This window comes from Ovis canadensis, chromosome 13, assembly GCF_042477335.2.
Source record: "Ovis canadensis isolate MfBH-ARS-UI-01 breed Bighorn chromosome 13, ARS-UI_OviCan_v2, whole genome shotgun sequence".
NCBI lineage: Eukaryota > Metazoa > Chordata > Mammalia > Artiodactyla > Bovidae > Ovis > Ovis canadensis.
The window spans coordinates 46,153,295-46,172,028 of NC_091257.1; the positions used below are offsets into that span (position 1 = coordinate 46,153,295).

The 18,734-nt window shown below is 42.3% G+C and overlaps 1 protein-coding gene across 1 annotated transcript in view; it reads right to left on the minus strand.

Moving 5' to 3' along the window:
• Positions 1–18,734, minus strand: part of CUBN (cubilin) — a 273,943-nt gene that overhangs the window by 121,158 nt on the left and 134,051 nt on the right. The window contains exons 30-31 of the mRNA XM_069547580.1: positions 15,307–15,481; positions 13,483–13,652 (exon numbers count right to left, since the gene is read on the minus strand). Of these exons, the coding sequence (XP_069403681.1) occupies positions 13,483–13,652; positions 15,307–15,481 (345 nt within the window). The remainder of the gene's footprint in view (positions 1–13,482; positions 13,653–15,306; positions 15,482–18,734) is intronic.

Sequence of the window (18,734 nt, forward strand, 5' to 3'; positions counted from 1 at the left end):
CAGGGGGAAAGAGGACAAGAGGAACTGCTTTCTGGGCCCTGTGGGCAGTGGACGAGGTTCCAATCAGGAAGGGACCAAGCCACACACACCTGCCCAGGTGCCCTGTTGCCAGCTGTGCCAGCCCTTCACCAGCACTGCGAGAGAACTAGGAAAGCAGAAGGTGGGCAAAGGACATGGGACTCACCCCCAGGTCCCAGAGTATCCAGTATCAGTACCCTGACCTGTGGCCAGAAGTCAGAACTGAGTCAAACTTCTATTAACTTCAATACTTGATGTTTTAAATGTTAAGGAGATTTGAATAAATATCAATCTCCTTTCAAAGTTCAAAGTGTCAACTCCAGCACAAAGTGATGGGAAGGAAAACCTTTCAGCTTAGAGATTAGCACTCCTTTCTGATGATATATATGTATGCCAAAGGTCAGAGTCCAGAGACAATTTGAGAAAATAAAGGAGCCAAGCAAAGGGAAACTTTCACCTTTCCATGTATTTACTGATGATGGAAATATATATTATTTAAGAGTATGCATTATTTAAAAGCAGGTGGCAAAATCCCTTTTAAAGAGAAAAAAACAGAAGGTAAGTTTATTTAGCAAAACACCCTGGCAGGTGCTCAGAGAATGATTGCCGTGGGAGAGATGTCACATGATGTTACTGTGGACAAATCTTTCTCTATCCTTCAGCCACCTAATCTGACATGAAATTGTAGTACAGATTGTTCACCAGAATTAAGTGACTTAGAAGACACAAATTCTCATGTATACATTTTTTAGTGGAATTTGGCAACAGAGGAAATGTAAAAGCCAACTCTTTCACTTCCAGATAGCTACCTGAGGTAAACTCTTGTATGACTGCATTAAAAAATATGGACAATAATGTTCCTTGCTATAAGGGTTGCCCCAGCACAATATTAGAAGACTTAGAAGTGCGTTAACAGTAGAATGGGTCCATGACCCACGGTACAGAGGAGAATCTTGTATAGTGGCAAACACAATGAGCTAGATCTGAATACACCACAGTGTAGGAAAACGGTCAAACCAGGTTGTTAAATGAAAGGAGTGAATGGAAGAATAGATGTCATGTCGTATTGTTTACATCAAGTTTTAAAACATGCAGATCAATACTACATACTGTATGTGGAAACAACATACCATGAAAAAGTACCAAAACAGCCATGGGAATCATAAACCAATTTCCCATAAATGTTTCCCTCTGGGCCAGGGGCAGGCACTGGAATCAGTGTGGTTTGCGCATGGGGCCTCACTGTGTCCTCAGCAATTCATTTCTTTGGGGGAAGAAAAGAAAGAACTTGAAGGCAAGCATGGAAAAATATCGAGATTTAGCAAGGAGAATGTTTTTGTTCATGCTATGCTTTACGTGCATTGTGTAATCTTTTCTGTACACTTAAAATATTTTGTAATAGAGTTTTCAGGAAGGAAGAGAGAATCTATATAAAGGAAATTACAGGCAATGTAGACTAAGAGATACATGCAAAGATGCTCTTCCAAATATTATTATAATAAGCAAAAAAAATAGAAGTTGCCTAAGTGGTCAGTAATAAGCTAGTGGTTAACTCAATTCTAGGGTGTTCATGTAACTGACTAAAGGGCCAAAGAAACAGTTTTTAAGAAGAAATGTATTAAATAAACTAAGTGAAAAAGACAGGATGCAAAACAATGCGCAGTATTCTCTTAACTCCCTTTGTGTATGTGGGTAAAGGGTACGCATGTTTGCCTGTGTGTGTTTCTGTATGAAACGAGCCAAAACATTAATGGTCTCTGCTTTGCAGTATTATAGATGGTGTCCATTTCTTATTTTTTCTTTTCTGTATTTTAGAAATTTGATATTAGGAACATGTAAACTTTTAAGTAATGTATATATTTAAAATGTTTATGTGTTTAGCCAGGCAGACATAATACAAGTGATCCCACACAGAGACATGAAAATATGCTCTTCATATAACTGAACTGCAATATCAAAGCCAGATGGACATTAATGCCATTTAATCTAGCATTTTGCTGCCTGACAGGACTCTATCAAGGATACAGTTTTTGTTTTAAGATCTGCAAGACATCTGTTAGCTGGCCAGTATCTACAACTGTAGTCCAGACCTCAATCCAAGCTCTAGGCTCAGATATCCGACTACATTCCAGACAACACGGCTGGTATGTCCCATCAACCATGGAAATCATTGTCTCAAACTGAAGTCCTCGCTCCGCCCCCTAAGTCCTCCTGCCCCATCCTGCCTTATCCTCTCCATGGAACGGAGCCTTATGTTCTGTTAGCTCTCCCTTTCTATGTCTCCTGGACCCCTTCCCACCCCTCCCCCCCACCAAGTGTCTTGTTGTGGGACTTCATCCCCTCTTGCCTGGGTCACTACAGCAGCCTGAAACTCCCCCTGCCTGAATTTGTGTCCCCCTATAATTCAGTCTCCAAACAACCACCACCGTGCAATGTGCTTTCTAAAATGTAAAACCCGATGCAAAAAGAAGAGTATCCCAGTCCATTTTAAGATCATACTGAGTAAGGACCTCTCTAGTGGTCCTGGGGTTAAGAATGAACCTTCCAATGCACAGGGCATGGGTTTGATCCCAGGTCAAGGAGCTAAGATCCTAGATGCCTTGTGGCCAAGAAATAAAAAACATAAAACAGAAGCAATACTGTAACAAATTCAAAAAAGACCTTAAAAGTGGTCCACGTCAAAAATCTGTTTTAAAAAAGTAAAGTGTACTGAATAAAGACGAGCATCACGGTTCTGCCTTACTGAGAACCAAGGACAGTGCCTGATTCAAATGCAGTGTGTAGAACTGCAGCCCACAGCCCCGCTCCACCAGGATCAGAGCCCTGGTGATGGGGTGAGTGGTGGTCCCCTCACGGAGACACAGCACTCATGGCGTCACAGCACACACACGGTGAAGGCAAAAATGAACATTAGCTTCCTCGGAAATGTCTGCATTTTCATTTCTAGAAACTTGAATAAGTACTCTCAGAATGTTTGTGAGTAGGAGTCAGGAAGGTACTTCTACTTCATCTATCTTCTTCTTTTATTAAGTTTCATCTTCCTCAGGGAGAAAATAAACCCACTATATATGTGGGTTAAAATTAGCATAAACTGGAGCAAGAGGAAACTATTTTAATTCAAAAGCAAAACACAAAGCATGTTTTACATCCCCCAAGTATGCCAATGCCATCTTAACTTCAGAGTTAAGCTTTCCATGCAAACAAATTGTGAATGTATATGAATATGCTTTTATTTTCATTTACTGTACTACCATTTTCTCCTTCTCAACTCATTTGTGAATCTTTTAGATGGTATGAGAATAACCCACTTATGAAGTGAAAACATTCACTGAGATGATACACTGAAGAGCATGCAAAAATTTTATAATATATATTTTAAGATTTTTAAAAAATACTTTAAGATAAAATGAGTCTGCTCATAAACTAATCAAGATAGTTACCAATGAACTGGGGATTATGGATCCAGGTCTGTGTATCTAAGGGTCATAATTTTCAAAAATGCAAGTTAAAGGGACTTTCCAGATGGTCCAGTGGTTGGGAATCCACCTGCCAGTGCAGGGGACACAGGTTCGATCCATAGTTCAGAGGATTCCACGTGCAGCGGAGCAACTAAGCCCGTGCACCACAACTGCTGAGCACACGTGCCTAGAGCTTATGCTCCTCAACAAGAGAAGCCACCACAATGAGAAATCCACACAGCAGTAAAGAGTAGTCCCTAGTTGCTTGTTGCAACTAGAGAAAGCTGGCATGCAGCAAAGAAGACCCAGCGCAGCCAGGAAATATATAAATATTGTTTTTTTAAAAAAAGATAAGTTATGACCTTTAACAAGCATGAGTAGTAACAAAACTACAAATAGTAGTAATAGAAAAACAAGCAGCAATAGCTAACACTTATCTGTACCAGACACTGTGATTGATCCTTTAGGTAAATTTTAAAAAATTCTTTCTTACGATTCCATTTGCACTTCAGAAGACATAAGTAACTTGTTCATAGTCACACTCTGGGTAGTGCGGAGCCACTATACAAATCCCATCTGCCTGACATCTGATCAACTATCATTAAAACAACCAAAAAGATAAAAATCAAGTTTTACTCATTGACAACAGAATATTGAGGGATCATGATTCTAAGAAGCTAAAGTGATATGTCCATAGTCTCCTTAAGAAAATCCTGGGAAGAAAGATGTTATGGGGAGGGAGGTGGGAGGGGGGTTCATGTTTGGGAATGCATGTAAGAATTAAAGATTTTAAAATTTAAAAAATAAAAAACTAAAAATAAATAAATAAATAAATAAATAAAAAATAAAATGAAAAAAAAAAAAAAGAAAATCCTGGGAAACAGAGTTGATCTCAAGTCTCTCTTCTCTGGACCTACAAGCATGCATCCTTAAAGGCATTTCAGAAAGTCTCAATCAAGGCCTGGGTGGGTTCTGGAGTGGTTGGCAGCTGTCATGCATTCCACCCACTGCACATGCGTGGGATTCCTGGCATGGTTATCTGAGCAGACTGGAACAAAGGGTACCGGGGCCTGGTTGTTGCTATTCAGTTGCAAAGTTGTGTGTCTGACTCTTTGTGACCCCATGGGCTGCGGCACACCAGGTTTCTCTGTCCTTCACTATCTCCTGGAGTTTGCTCAAATTCATGTCCATTGAGTTGCGATGTTATTTCATCACTAAACCTAACATCAAAATCCCCGACTCCTAACTCCTGGCTCCAGTCTTGGATCCAGATATCCATCCACTCTTAACCTTTTTCTGGTATAACACAGCCTCCCTGGACCAGCTTCTTTCCTCACCTCACCCAGGCTTTTAACCTGGTCTTTAGCCTTCACTTTAATTCATTCTCACCACACGTGTCTACTGCTTGGATTACTTTGAAGCTTATTGGGGTCAAAATGTGTGACAGACGCTAAGATCTAAGGGTACAGAAGACATCATTCTCATCAGGGTGCAAGGTCAGTGTGGAGGATGAGAGTCCGTGAAATGTATCCACATGTGCCATACATACAGAAGGAGCTAATATGGCTGCAAATGGAATCCCCATTAGGGAACGGGAACTGTGCCAAGACCGAGGAAATATTAAGTGATAGGGAGGGGAATCTGCCAGGAAATTATCTAAGCTGTTAAAGCCATAAATGTAGGTAAGGAAGGAAACAGAAATATTACTCATAATAGCAGCTTTTCTTGCGGGTGGGGACGGGGAGGAAGCATCAGTTTCCTTTGTCAGTGATATTTTCCAGCTATGCTCCTCTGAAATGAAATCGCAAATTCATAGCGCACATCTGGTGTCAGGTCTCTCTCATTCCTGAGTCTTTGTTCTACGTGGTGGCACTCCAGCTTCACAGTTTACAGGAGACAATAAACTCTGCTAATTTGCAGTTGTTGCAAGCAGGGACTCAGAGATGACTGGAAATGTTGGTAGGAAAAGAAACCCAAGAAGCTCATTTTATTCTTACGAATAAACAAGCTTTTAAAGAGATTCTGAGCTAAAATGCAAACAAAACAAAGCTCAAAACAAAGCTTGGGTCTACAGACCCAAGGACACTGGCTCCAATTCAGTTATTATTAATTTTTTTTCCCTTTGGGGATGTAAAGTGCCGTTTTGGTAACTCATTTGACACCAGGAGGCAAGATGGCTAAATGGATTACCAAAAGCAAACGATAAAATAAAATGTTTAACAGAGATTATCAGAGATCATCCTCAATCATTATCAGATTCCATCCTCAAATGGAAAGTCAGCTTTCTATGGTGAGAAGTAAAGGAGAAAGGGAAAATACAAGAGGGAGAGGACGGGAAAGAGATCGATTTCTGTCCTGGATTTATTTTTAAAGTAAATGTTTAAGGAAGGATTGTTTAAGAATTGTTTCTTTGAAGTACTGACTTCTCTTATCCCTGTGTCTTTTTGCTCAGTTTTAGAAAGGGAATGTTTTCAAAGGAAACACATCATAGGTAGGGTCTTAAAAAATAAAAACAAAGATACTGTGTTTCACATTCACCTACCCTGAGCCTCAATGTTAAGTAAATGTGAACAAAAACAGAACCCTGTGGCTTTGGGGTGGGGTTGGGGGTTGGGGCGCTCTGGTATTCTCTAGTTCAAATCCAACGTTTTGCTTTCTTTCTCCTAGAGTAGCTTCAGAAAGCAAACCGTGACTCAACATGTGCCGCGTTTTTTTGGTCCCAGGTCCTGTATCCCTAGCGGATATTTTCTCCAGATGAGAGGCTGGATCACGGCTGTGGGCTGCTCACTTTCGTCTGCTCCCCACTGGTTCTCACAAGGCGGACATTCCATTGTGCTGAGCAAAGAGGATGCTGGAATCAGAGGCCAGAGTCTCTGGGGCCAGTGGTCCTGCTGCTCTGGCTGCTCTCCTTCCCCTCTCATCTCACACTGGGCTACCGCTGCATTTCTCTAAGATCAATAAGAGCTCTCGGAGCTACGTGAGTTTAAGGCTCCGGAGAGAGCCTCTAATTAAGCAATTAAGCTGTTGGTCGGAGGTCACTTTAATCCTCGGCCTTCGTGAAAGGAAACCTAATGGGGCCGTGTTCATGCTGACCATACAGAGTTCTGCTCAGCCGGTGGGTCCTGCTGTTGCCTGAGCAAGAAAGGCTCACAGTGTGTCATCGAGGGAAGCCAGAGGTTGACGACGCCAGGCACTCAAAAGGACTGAGCAGAAAGTGCACTCGTATCACCAAATTAGTTGAAACCTGAATGTAAACTGAGCTTTCTGATGAGTTTCCCCACGATGCCATCACCATTTCAATAGCAGTCAAAAAACCCAGTTTCTCTCTTGTTTTCATTAGAGCAGCATGAAATTCTAGAAGACATGCTTCTGCAATGTTATCTAAGCTCTCATGTGGCTCAAAAGATTGAGATCGAATGTCAATAATTGTGCCAGGAGGTGAATTCCACTCAACACGCTCCCAAATGTTCCGACTTCAATTTTCCACTGGGGCGCTGATCGTTGTAAGAGCAGAGATGACAACAGTTCCCGTATTCCTGTGTTCAGCCATGCATCTGTTAGTCATTCATGCATCACACAGATTGATCCTCTGGCAAAGACTGTCGCTGCGGGTTCCGTGAAATGGGGTGGAGGCTGTGCGTTACTGTTCTGTTGTTCCATTTCATCGGTTTCTTCTATGTGCTGAAAATTGTGCCTCTAGTTCCCTGCAGCCAGGGTGAGGGCTTTGGGGCTCCCTTGGGTTTACACTGTGTCCACTGGGGACCTCTGGAGACGAGACCTCCCTCAAGAAGAGCTCTCCTCTGGACAACAAATGTGCAGAGGACCCTCCACCACTGCCAATGGACTTGTGCCCCAGAGGATGAACAGAAGCCCAGTGCTGTGGAGTCAGACTGTGACCTCCAGGATGAATCCACTACTGACATCACCTGCCCCTTCGTGTCTGTTTCTCCAACTCCTCCCTTATTCTCCTCTTCAAACACAACTCGGAACTGGATCCTCTCCCCAAGGTCTCCTCTTTCTGCTGGTTCCCCAGGCACTTGATTTTATAAATGAGCAAACTAGCATCCCCCGGAGAAGGCGATGGCACCCCACTCCAGTACTCCTGCCTGGAAAATCCCATGGATGGAGGAGCCTGGAAGGCTGCAGTCCATGGGGTCGCTGAGGGTCAGACACGACTGAGCGACTTCACTTTCACTTTTCACTTTCATGTATTGGAGAAGGAAACGGCAACCCACTCCAGTGTTCTTGCCTGGAGAATCTCAGGGACAGGGGAGCCTGGTGGGCTGCCGTCTATGGGGTCACACAGAGTCGGACACGACTGAAGTGACTTAGCAGCAGCGTCCCCAGGAGACGCATGGAGAGTTAGTGGTGGTGCTGAACCTGGAAATGACTTCCTGGTAGTGTCTCATACACAGTGGACACCAAAGACCAAATGGATGGATGGAACTCAGACCACCCGACTTCAAAGGAAACCCACTTTGCAATTCATGTTTGAGATCCCAACATTTTTCCCAAAATTAATAAGTGAAGTATAGGTTCATCTGAAAAAGTTCTGAATGGTTCCAAAGTAACCCTGGTTTTATCTTCTCCTCCTATTTTTCCAGTTGTGCTTTATCCTGTGACTCAGTCTTCTGCAGATATACTGTAATTGTTACATTTTACCAAAATACTTATGGCTTGCTTGCATTATAGTGTTGGTTCTGATATTAATTTCTACCTGGTCTTAATCCTGACCTGTTTGCACCAAAATTTTCCTATTTTTCAAATAAGCAGATGACAGTAAATTATCTCTAACCTCTCCTCTTTTAATCTTAACATTCTATGTATTCAATAAACACAATGACTGTTAAAAAGGATATTTCCACTTCTGAGAATCCAAATTGTTAAAGGAAGTTTAAAACCCTGATGGCTGGCCCCATTCAAGCATAATTTACTTTGGTATTGAATAATACACTTGAGCTCTATTAAAAATCCATGAACACAAACATTATCTGGCAGCATCATTGGCAGTTGAATATTTTTCTCTTTGCTAATGACTCTAAGTAGCAGAACTAAGAAATTAACTTGACTGTATCCACAATGAATGACTAGCTTTGTATGAACTTCGACTACAGAGATATTATGTAAGATACTGGACTTTTAGGGACATTTCACATCCAGTGTCCATCTAGCTATAAAGAGCGATAGCTAGTGCCTCAATGCCTGCCTTCATGAACCCCTGGACAGCTCAGTAATACTTGAAGCCAAGCTCCCAGCCTTTCCAGTACATTGCCTGCCTGGTTCCAAACCTCTTACTCCCATAATTGGGGCCACTTGACAACCCTACCCAGCAGAGCTCTACCCCAACTTATCTGAATAGTCCTTTTCCACATTTCTTTATCTCAGTTGTGTCCAACTCTTTGTGACCCCATGAACTAGCCAGCCAGGCTCCTCTGTCCATGGAATTTTCCAGGCAAGAATACTGGGGTGGGTTGCCATGCCCTGCTCCAGAGAATCTTCTCAACCCAGCGATCGAACCGCGGTCTCCGGCATTGAAGGCAGACTCTTTACCATATGAGCCACAGGGAAGCCCTCTCTTTGTGGAAGTGAATTACAAATTGTATAAACAAAAATGACTTAGCTTGTGTATGATTTATGCAATTTTAAATATAAATAAATTTGCCAATCTGAAAAGAAATCTTACAGTTGGCCATGGGTTCAAATTTCTCGTTCTGAAAATATGAAATTTACAGAACCAGTCAGGTCCTTCCTAAGGTCTCTGCCCTAGTAACTGACTTCATCAATTCCTTCATCAGTTCTTATACTCAGCTGCTCTTTCGTGACCAGCACCCTGCAGTCCAGGTATGCTTAAGCTCCTTCACAACTAAAAATAATAATAACAACTTTCCATGGGTCCTGCCTCCCATAGGCTATTACCCTTTATCCTTCTCTACCATTCATGTCCACTGTTCTGAGAAAAAGCTAAGAAGCTCCTGTATCTCTAAACCCACTGTGATCTGGAGTTTTCCAACACCACCTACACCAGTCCTGCTCCTTTCAAGGTCACCAAAGACTGAATCCAGTGGCTTCCTTTCAGCCTCATCCTGGTTGACCTCTGCTGGACTTGGTCCCTTTGCCCACCCACTCTTAAAAACTGACTTCACTTTTGGTTCCTACACTACCACTCTCTTTTGCTTCTCCTCCCGTCTTCTTGGGTAACGCTCAGTATCCTCGCCTTCTGTTTCTCCCTCTTGTCGTTTAGTTGCTAAGTCATGTCCAACACTTTTGTGACACTATGGACTGTAGCCCTCCAGGCTCCTCTGTCCATGAATTTTCCAGGCAAGAATACTGGAGTGGGTTGCCATTTCCTTCTCCAGGGAATCATCTCAACCCAGGGATCAAACTCATGTCTCCTGTGTCTCCTGCATTGCAGGCAGGTTCTTTACCTCTGAGCCACAAGGAAGCCCATCTTCCTCCTAAATGGTAGTTCAGGGCCAAGGGTTTACTTGATCCCTTTTTCTTCACAAAATACTCCTCTATAGGATTCCATCTACTTCTGTGTTAGTGCCAGCTCCTGGGCTCTAGAGCACAGGCTCTATAGTTGTTATACACAGGCTTTGTTGCTCTGCGGTATGTGGGATCTTCCCAGACCAGGGATCGAACCCATGTCTCCTGCATTGGCAGGTGGATTCTTCACCAATAAGCCACCAGGGAAGCCCTGGGGGGAGGGCTTGCTGTGCGACAAGCAGATCACCTATATGATCTTAAATATCCCAACAACAAAACTGACATGGTTACTCCGTACTGCCCCCATTGCAGAGTTAAGGAAACTGAAGCTGAAAGACTAGCTTTCTCCCGGACATCACAGCTAAAAGTGGCAAAATCCAGGCTCAGCATCAGGGAGAGCTAAGTTCTTAACCATGGCACTATGGTGTCCCACACTGCCGGTACAGTTCACTTTTTACATTCAAGTATGGCTCAAGGGCTTATCAGCATCTGCTTCTGATACTCCATCCCCCTACTGGCTGGGAGACCCCAACTACTTCACACAGAATGCCCTGATCCTGACAATATGTGTGGACTATTACATTTTGTATTTTAGCATATCTGCTAGACTGGACTCCTCCCAGCACCAGTATGAGGATTCATTTTATCATCATGCCTAAAGATCAGATCATATTTGAGGTTTTACTTCCTCATTTCTGTTTCCTCTCACTACAGTTTATGAAGCCAAGCCCAGCTGCGTGCTGAGATACAGCCACGGTTACTAGAAAACCCAGTCTGTGTATTTATATATTATGTAATAGATAGGTGGAAAATCCTACTCACAGCCACGGGATGGGAAATGGTGCCGCCATGCGGGGTGTGCCTTTGATCTAGGCTTTGTTTTTTTCACATATATTTGTTTATTGAATTCTATGCATTATGGACTTTCCCAGAGAGAAGAAACTGTACCTAGAACCATATAGACTGCGAGAGGGAGAAAGAGATGGAGAAATACCCACCAGAGGCACAACAGTAAGGTAGACAAGATATCTCTGGCCCATTCAAACTTCTCTTGAAGGCACCTCTACTGTTTCAATGCATTGTTTCACCTTCATATTTAATGGTTATTTTAAGAGATTACAGAGTTCCTGGTTGGTAGTTATTTTATTGCTTCAAATTTAAGATACAATCTCTTTTTCCCTTTCAATCATCACCGCTGAAAAATCAGCATTCAGTCTGCCACTTTCTAGAAGATACTTTGTTCCCCCACTCACCAATTCCCCTGGCTGATTGTAACTTTTTTTCCTTGATCTTTTAGATTAAAATCTTTAAGTTTTTTTTAGATAAGTATGTCTTTCTATTTGTCTTGCTTGGCTGTTTGGGTCCCTTGGGAATCTTGTTTTATAAACTGATGTCTTCCATTAGTTTTAGAAAAGCCTTAGTCATCAGTTCTTCAAATATGGCTACTACTCCATTTATAAATGCATGTTACATCTTTTATATGTATCCTATATATATCTTAACCTCTGTTCTGTATTTTTCACCCTTTTGCTTATAAATATATTTTCTCTGGATAGATTCTTCTGATATCACTTGTTCTTTCTTCATCTCTAATTTGTCTAACATAAAGCAAACAAAAAACCCCAAAATCCTTCCACTGAGATCTTAATTTCAGCTTTTGCATTTATCCACTTTTTAAATTTTCAGTGTTTTTCTATTTGCAGTGTTACTTTTTATGATTTGCAGTCTTTGTCAGAAGTTCTAAGTTCGACTTTCATCTCCATAGTCTCAGCAACCATAGCTGCTTAGTAAGCTGTGTGCCTGATAACTCAGCACCTGGCATATCAGTGTGTTTATTTCCATAGTCTGTTGTTCATGTTGAATCTCATTTATGGTGCATCGTCCCTCAACATCTTTGATAATTTGCTTGCTGTTGCATATGAAAATTATTGGTAGAAATGAGGTCTGGAATGATTTTTATCTCCCTTTGAAGAAGAGTTTAAATTGTTTTGGTCAGATGTCCAAGGCCTGGATGCATTAGTGATGCAAGGTTGCTCTCATTCTATGGCTTCAGATTTAGGGGCCTCTCAGGTGACTGGAAGCTGGGATATGGTCTTTGTGAAGGCTGTTTTACTTCCATTCTACCTATGATTCAGGATGTTTTATCAGTACTCCTACCTCATTCAGATCCTGGACACAAGTTTTGTTCCCCTTTGCCCTGAAAAGATCTCAGAAATGCTGCTAACTCCTTCTGGATCAGCAAATGCCAACAGGCAAAAGCAGTCTCAAATACCAGGCTCATATCTCTATCAGATACTAACTCAGAAACCTCACACACCTTGTGAGTTCCTTGTTGCATTAGGAAAATGCTGTAAAACATCATTCAAATTTTTTAAATTGTCCTTGTCAGGAGAGTTACCATTATGGAAAGTGGATGCCCTACACCTTAAGTTCGTATAAGGCTTTGCCAATTTAGACTCTGAAGACGCATGTTAAAACGTTAATACATAGCCATAAATCAACTGAACTTTTAAGTAGATTAATGACTTAATCTTGTAAAATAATTCTCGAAACCATTCCATTAGACTGGACTACTTTGAAAGTTATGAAACAACTTTTGAATCTTCCTGAGTTAAATTTGAAAGCTAGCAAGTTGGAATTTGTATAAGAAACTGCCAGGAAACTAAAACAGAATGATCCATTAGCCAAGAGGATCTGGTTTATATTTGAATGAGAATTCGCTAAATACAAATAAAAGATGGAAAATCTTTTGTAAAGAAAAAAAAGTTTCAAAATACAACCTAAGTCACTCTCACATCAGGCATTAGTTTCAGGTGAAAATGTATTAAAGTTGTTGACAGTGATGGAAAGTTTCTGAACCAACCAACAGCCGTAGCTCTTCTCCTCTACTCTATCTCACCATCTAGTCTGTTCCTGAACTGATTTGTTCAAGCAGCAGATCAAGATATCCTGAGCTCAAGAAAAGTGAAACCTTGTGAGAACCTGCAGACAGTTAATAATAATTGACTGAAAGTAGCTCTGATAAATTCACTATCATAATCCACTACACTTCCCTAATCTTTCTTGCAGCCAATTCTGGCCAATTATCTGTAAGGGGGCTTTTGTAAAAATTTTGCTTGCTTGATTGAAAAAAAAAAAACAAACAAGATGGAAACAACAAACACTATTCCTTCTCCTCTTCTTCAGGTTTGAACTTAGGGTATTTGGAATTGCTGTAGCCATTTTTGGGCCAAGAGGTAACAAACACAAAATGAAAAGCCAGCTCCCTAAGAGTAGTAGAGCAGAGACTAGGTTGTTAAACAAACCTCCTGGTTTGTGTTTCAGTTCGGTTCAGTTCAGTCACCTCGTTGTGTCCAACTCTTTGCGGTTTGTGTTTAGGTAAGAAATAAATGTGCTTGTATTTTAAGTTGCTAATAGTTGAGTTTCCTGTGATTTGACATTGAAAACATCCATAGCCAACACATCCACTAAACATGCTCTGTTTTGACCAGAGACAAGGCTTGAGATTTGTGTCACTTACCAAAACACAAGAGTCCTGAGGTTCAAGGTCAAAGTCGGTGAAGTTCAAGAGAACACGGTGATGTTTTTCCACTTGAATGACCCAAGTACAGTCAGTGTTGCTCCTATAAGGACTGGGGTAATTTGGAGAATGAATCTCTCCACTGGGAGCCTGGAAAATGCCACCACAACCTATGGATGAAAGACCCAATACAATAATAAGAGGAGTCTCTGATGCACAAAGCTTTACACCATTATCTGGGAGCAGAGAAGAATACGCTACTTTGTTTGACCATCATTTTAATGTAGTCTTTGGTAAACATTCTGAAGAGCTAAATACTCACTATTAATTTTTGCATTCCAACAAAACAAAGACGGATGTCTAAGACTTCAAATACTTTAGATACTAATGCCACATTATTTTCAAAATATTGAAAAATAATGCAAATAAAATCAAGTCTTCACAAAGCCATGAAATGCCTCTTCATTGTTTTCTAAAAGTATAACATACTTTAAGAATAACACATCTGGTTCTAAGAATGCTGATAATTCAGTAGTGTGAAGTATGAGTATTAGTCGTTCAGTCATGTCCGATTCTTTGCGACCCCATGAACTGTAGCCCTCTAGGCTTCTCTGTCCATGGAATTCTCCAGACAAGAACACTAGAATGGGTAGCCATTCTCTTCTCAGGGGATCTCCCTGACCCAGAGATTGAACCGGGTCTCCTGCTCTGCAGGCAGATTCTGTACCATCTGAGCTACCAGGTAAGCCCAGTTCAATAGTATACAATTTTACAAATAATTTAACATCTACTTTTAAAAATTTGATATTCTGGACTTTGCACAGCCATTAAGTTTTTTAATTCCTATGATGTAATCAAATACCTATCAATGTCTAACCCTGTGACCCACCATTTCTCAGATTTATGACAATATAAACTAGAAAGGGAAAATTCAGTGTTATTTTCTGATAACTGAGAATCATTTTGGGGTAATCTAAACACTATGTAAGTATAATTTTTTATTAAGTTAATGAATCATTAACTTTAGGAAAGACCTAATAAACTTAACAGTATTATCTTTGACCTGCAGAAGTGGGACCATAAGGCAGCCTGGAGTCATATCTCTGCTTTTACATTTTTTAGCTGTGTGATTTTGGACAGGCCACTAACTTCTCTAAGCTTCAATTTCTTCATTAGTAAGATGAGGATAAGAAATGAACTTCCTTTAGTGGGTGGTTGTGAAGATTAAACAAGACAGTCTTTGTAGAATAGTTAGAAAAGTGCCTGACACAGAGCAGTTCAGTAAACACTGCTTTAATTAGTAGTTGTATCAATTAACATCTGCTCAGAGTTGTGCATTAATACTTTATCTTTGGAAATCTGCAACAATTTATTTAGACAGCCTAAGATCTTGGGCAGAAAGTCACTATATAACAGAAGGTAATAATTCCTAGGAATTGGCAAATTTCACATTTATAGTTTGGGTATTTAACAAGCATCCACACACACGGCATAAAGTAATTTACCACTTTACTAATGCCCACATTGTCTGGTGAACAAGCAGAAATCCCACGGGGATCAAGTGAGTCTAACCAGCCACGCTGCTTCTGTTTTCACCGTGGATGTGCATGCTTGCATTGGCTGGTTTTCACATACGAGGCGACTCTTTGGAAGTTAAACTCCATTGTGTTTTTTAGGGAAGTGTATATTCCAAAGCAATGCTCCCTATTAGGGAAGTCAGAGTAGTAATAGAGGATGTAGCCTTCATAGCACTCTCTAAATATGTCATGAAATTAAATAAAGGTTCAACTGAAGAATTTAGTGATACCTCCTTGGTTCACCCACCTCCAGGGACTGCTCTCCATGAGACATTGAAGCCTCTCCCATTTATGGAACTGTCAGTCTTAAACCGGATGGCCAGCTCATTTCCAGTGCTGGAGACCTGCATGGGATTCTCAGATGATCTTTGCACACACAGCTGGGCTATCCTAGGTGAGCGAAAATCAGGACCTCCATAGATCTATGATGGGATGGAGAAGAAAGAACTGAGAGAGATATGTAAGCAATTATAATCACTAGCCTTTGGATTCTATAATATTATTAGTAGAACTGAAATCTCAGCCACCCTGGGTGGGTGTGAGCTATAAACTTGAGTTAGATTTTCAAAGGCATTCCCTCTGCCCTTGGAACACCCAGGTTCAACCACCCACAAAATGCTGGCTTATTCCATCGGACAGAACCATAGAGCTGAACTGAGGAGATAACTCCAGAACCTTCTTATCGCGCCTCTTCCTTTTTTCCAGTCTGCATAGGATTTCCTGCTTTCTTTGGCAGAGGCACTGCAGATAGTCCAGCATCATGTCTGATTTGCTAATTCTTCTGGGCACAGGGGAATAGTCTGAGCACAAAGCCATTTTGTTTGTTCATTGAAGACTATTGATCACCCTGCTACATTTTTAGGATTTTCCATTTGCGATCTGAATATTTCAGATTAGGATTTAATATGAAGCTTTTGCTCCTTCAGAGAGACTGAAAATGTAACCTCTATCAGTGTGTTCTGTGGTGTCCTCAGGAGGGAGTCTTACAGACCTCCCTGTATTTCCTCCCAGAGCCTGGGCACTCCCAGGAGCAAGATGAAAAGTACTCAATTTCTACTCAGCAATCACCAGGTCTCTGCCCCACTACATGATTCTCACTTGTCCTCAGACCTCCTCAGCTCCTCCAACTTGCAACTATTTGTCTCACTGGACCTGATACCCCAGTGACACATTTCTCCCCTCAGTGTGTCCTCTGGACTGCATGTCCAGTATCTTGCAGGAGGTGTAGCCCCGCCCAGTAGAGGGGGAGGCGAGGGCCCAGGCTGCCTCTCACACAGGCTTCTCAAGGGCCTCTTGGATAACCAGTGTGTGTGGGGCTGGGGGATGCGGATGAAGAAGACAAGAATCACACAAAGATGCAGAGCCCCTGCTTTCAATCTTGCCAAACTTGTATGTGTAGAAGAATGACCAATTTTTTGCTGACAGTTTTCAGGCATACTGGTATCTGGGCCCTTCCCTCTCCCTCACGAGAACATCCATTTAAATCTAGGCTCAGGTCAGAATTGGAAAAGCGTGGCTCCATGCCCTCCCCACCCCCTCGCCCTCTGCATCTGCGTGGCTCTCCCACCCTGAGTTTCTCCCCATCCTCAGGCCCATGCCCCTGCCCACCCCAGGGCGGCTGCTGACTGAGGCGGGCATCACTCAAGTGTACTCCAGAGAAGGAGAAAACAAGCAGCCTACTTTCGGTGAGGAGCGTGTGATTTGAATCCATAATGATTTCTTTGTCTGATTAATTCCCCCCAGCCATGCGGGAAAGGCCAAAATGAATGAGGCCGCTGTTCCAGGAGGGCCGAGCACAAGGGCTGTAATTGCAGAGGAATGAAGCGAGCAGGCTGCTTGGTGCTGGTTTTCCTCAGGAGGAGCGCTGTTTGCCCGGCCCCCTCAGTCCCATCGGAGAGGGAACTAGAGGAAGAGGCCTGTGTGGCCCTTTACACTTACACACAGGCAAAGGGCAGAAACCACACTGCTGCTGGTTTAGCATCCTTGAGAGTCCCCTGCTCCCTGGCCCAAGGCTCAGAGCTCAGAGCCTGAAACCCACAGCCTGAGCTCCCAGTTGTTGGCCCCACAAGCAGCACATATTTGGACAGCACACTGACTGTAAGGGTTTAGTTCTAACAAAGAAAACTTGCACATCAGCAAAATATTCTGCTTTCCCTGCTCAGGGTCCCCTTGAGATCACAAACATAATAGGAATGAGTCGGCTGGGCCTAGAAGCCTCCAGAAGGGTGAGCACTGCCGCTTTGATGTTCTGTGCTTCCCCTCTTACTGGGTCAGGCTCACAAAGACAGTGGAGGAAAAACCAGTGATTGTCTGGGTTTTTTTTTTTTGCACTGAGGGGTGGCTTTCTTTTTCTGCTCTGTGCCCCTTTAGGCTCCTTTCTCCAACTGAAACAAAAGAACGGTACTTTTCACTTCCACGAATAAAAGCAATGGTTAGCACATGACTCTTCAAAAGAGGAAAAAGATGGAAAGAATGTCAGGGTGTGGTCCGCTGGATTGCAGCGTGTGACTCAACGTTGTGGGGAAAAGAATTGGCCTGATGATCAGAGATTAAAACATGTGTTTTTAGCCAATGCTCAGGATAGAGAGCATTTCAAAGCCTACGGTTTTAATCTGTTTTTAACATTTCTTTCTGCTCTGTTAGCTCCATTTATTGTTACAATCAAGTCAGCATTCCAGGGTTATGAGTAACCAAAGGGCTGCTGCTTAATGCAACTGGCCTCTCTTTGGACACTGGTTTTTGAGAGAAAAATCCACTGGCTCTTGGTTAAATCAGGGGAAACCTAGGTTAGCCCATACCTGGTGACAGCAAGACCCGCTGGGCTATGCTCAGAACAAGAGAGGAGGATGTGAGGGAGGGCAGATGGGTGGAGAAAGCTGGTGGTGTTTTCATGCCACACACCTGCCAGGGGTAAAATATCGTGAAACCTGTTGCTAACATGTTATCAGCATCCATGTGGTGAGGGATGGAAAAAATTCTTTTTTTTTTTTTTTTTTTTCAGAAATTAACCAGATTGATGACAGCACTTTCTTGAGCATCTGCAGAGATGTCAAACAAGGTTTAGGAGAGCAAGTCAGTTACTCAGTTTAGTGTTACAGCAAGAGTTACTCACTTTAGCCTTAAAAAAATTTTCCCAAATATTTAAGAGCTTCAAAGTATACCCTCAAATCCTGGTTTGATGGAACATGTGAAACCACTTTGTCCTAATAAACCAAGTCCCCAGCAAACTGCAGCCTCTTATTCCAGTTTTCTGTGGGGATCTTGCTTGAACACTGCTGCCCAGGGGCCTTCTTTGTCCCTCTGTCCCCTGAGGCTGCTCGCAGGGATCAGGCCTGCCCTTTGCCTTCTCATGTACTGGGTGTGACAAAACCAAAGCACAATGAACCTATTTACATTCTGCCAAGTGGGCAGCAATACACGGGCTTTGGAATATGAAAATGAAGGGTGAGGAACATTTCACATTACTGCGGAAAACCCTGCAGCCAGCCCTTTGTATCAGTTAAGGGGGTTCCTGCAACTGAGGATTCTTGTCAGCAGGAGGGAGCATCTCAGCCTTTCACATGGAGCCTTATTTCTACTTCACACTCTGAGTGCTGAATTTCATCAATTTCGGGAGCCACCTTGCTCTCTCTGCCACACAAGCCGGTCCTCTTCTGAGATAGAGTTGTGACTGGG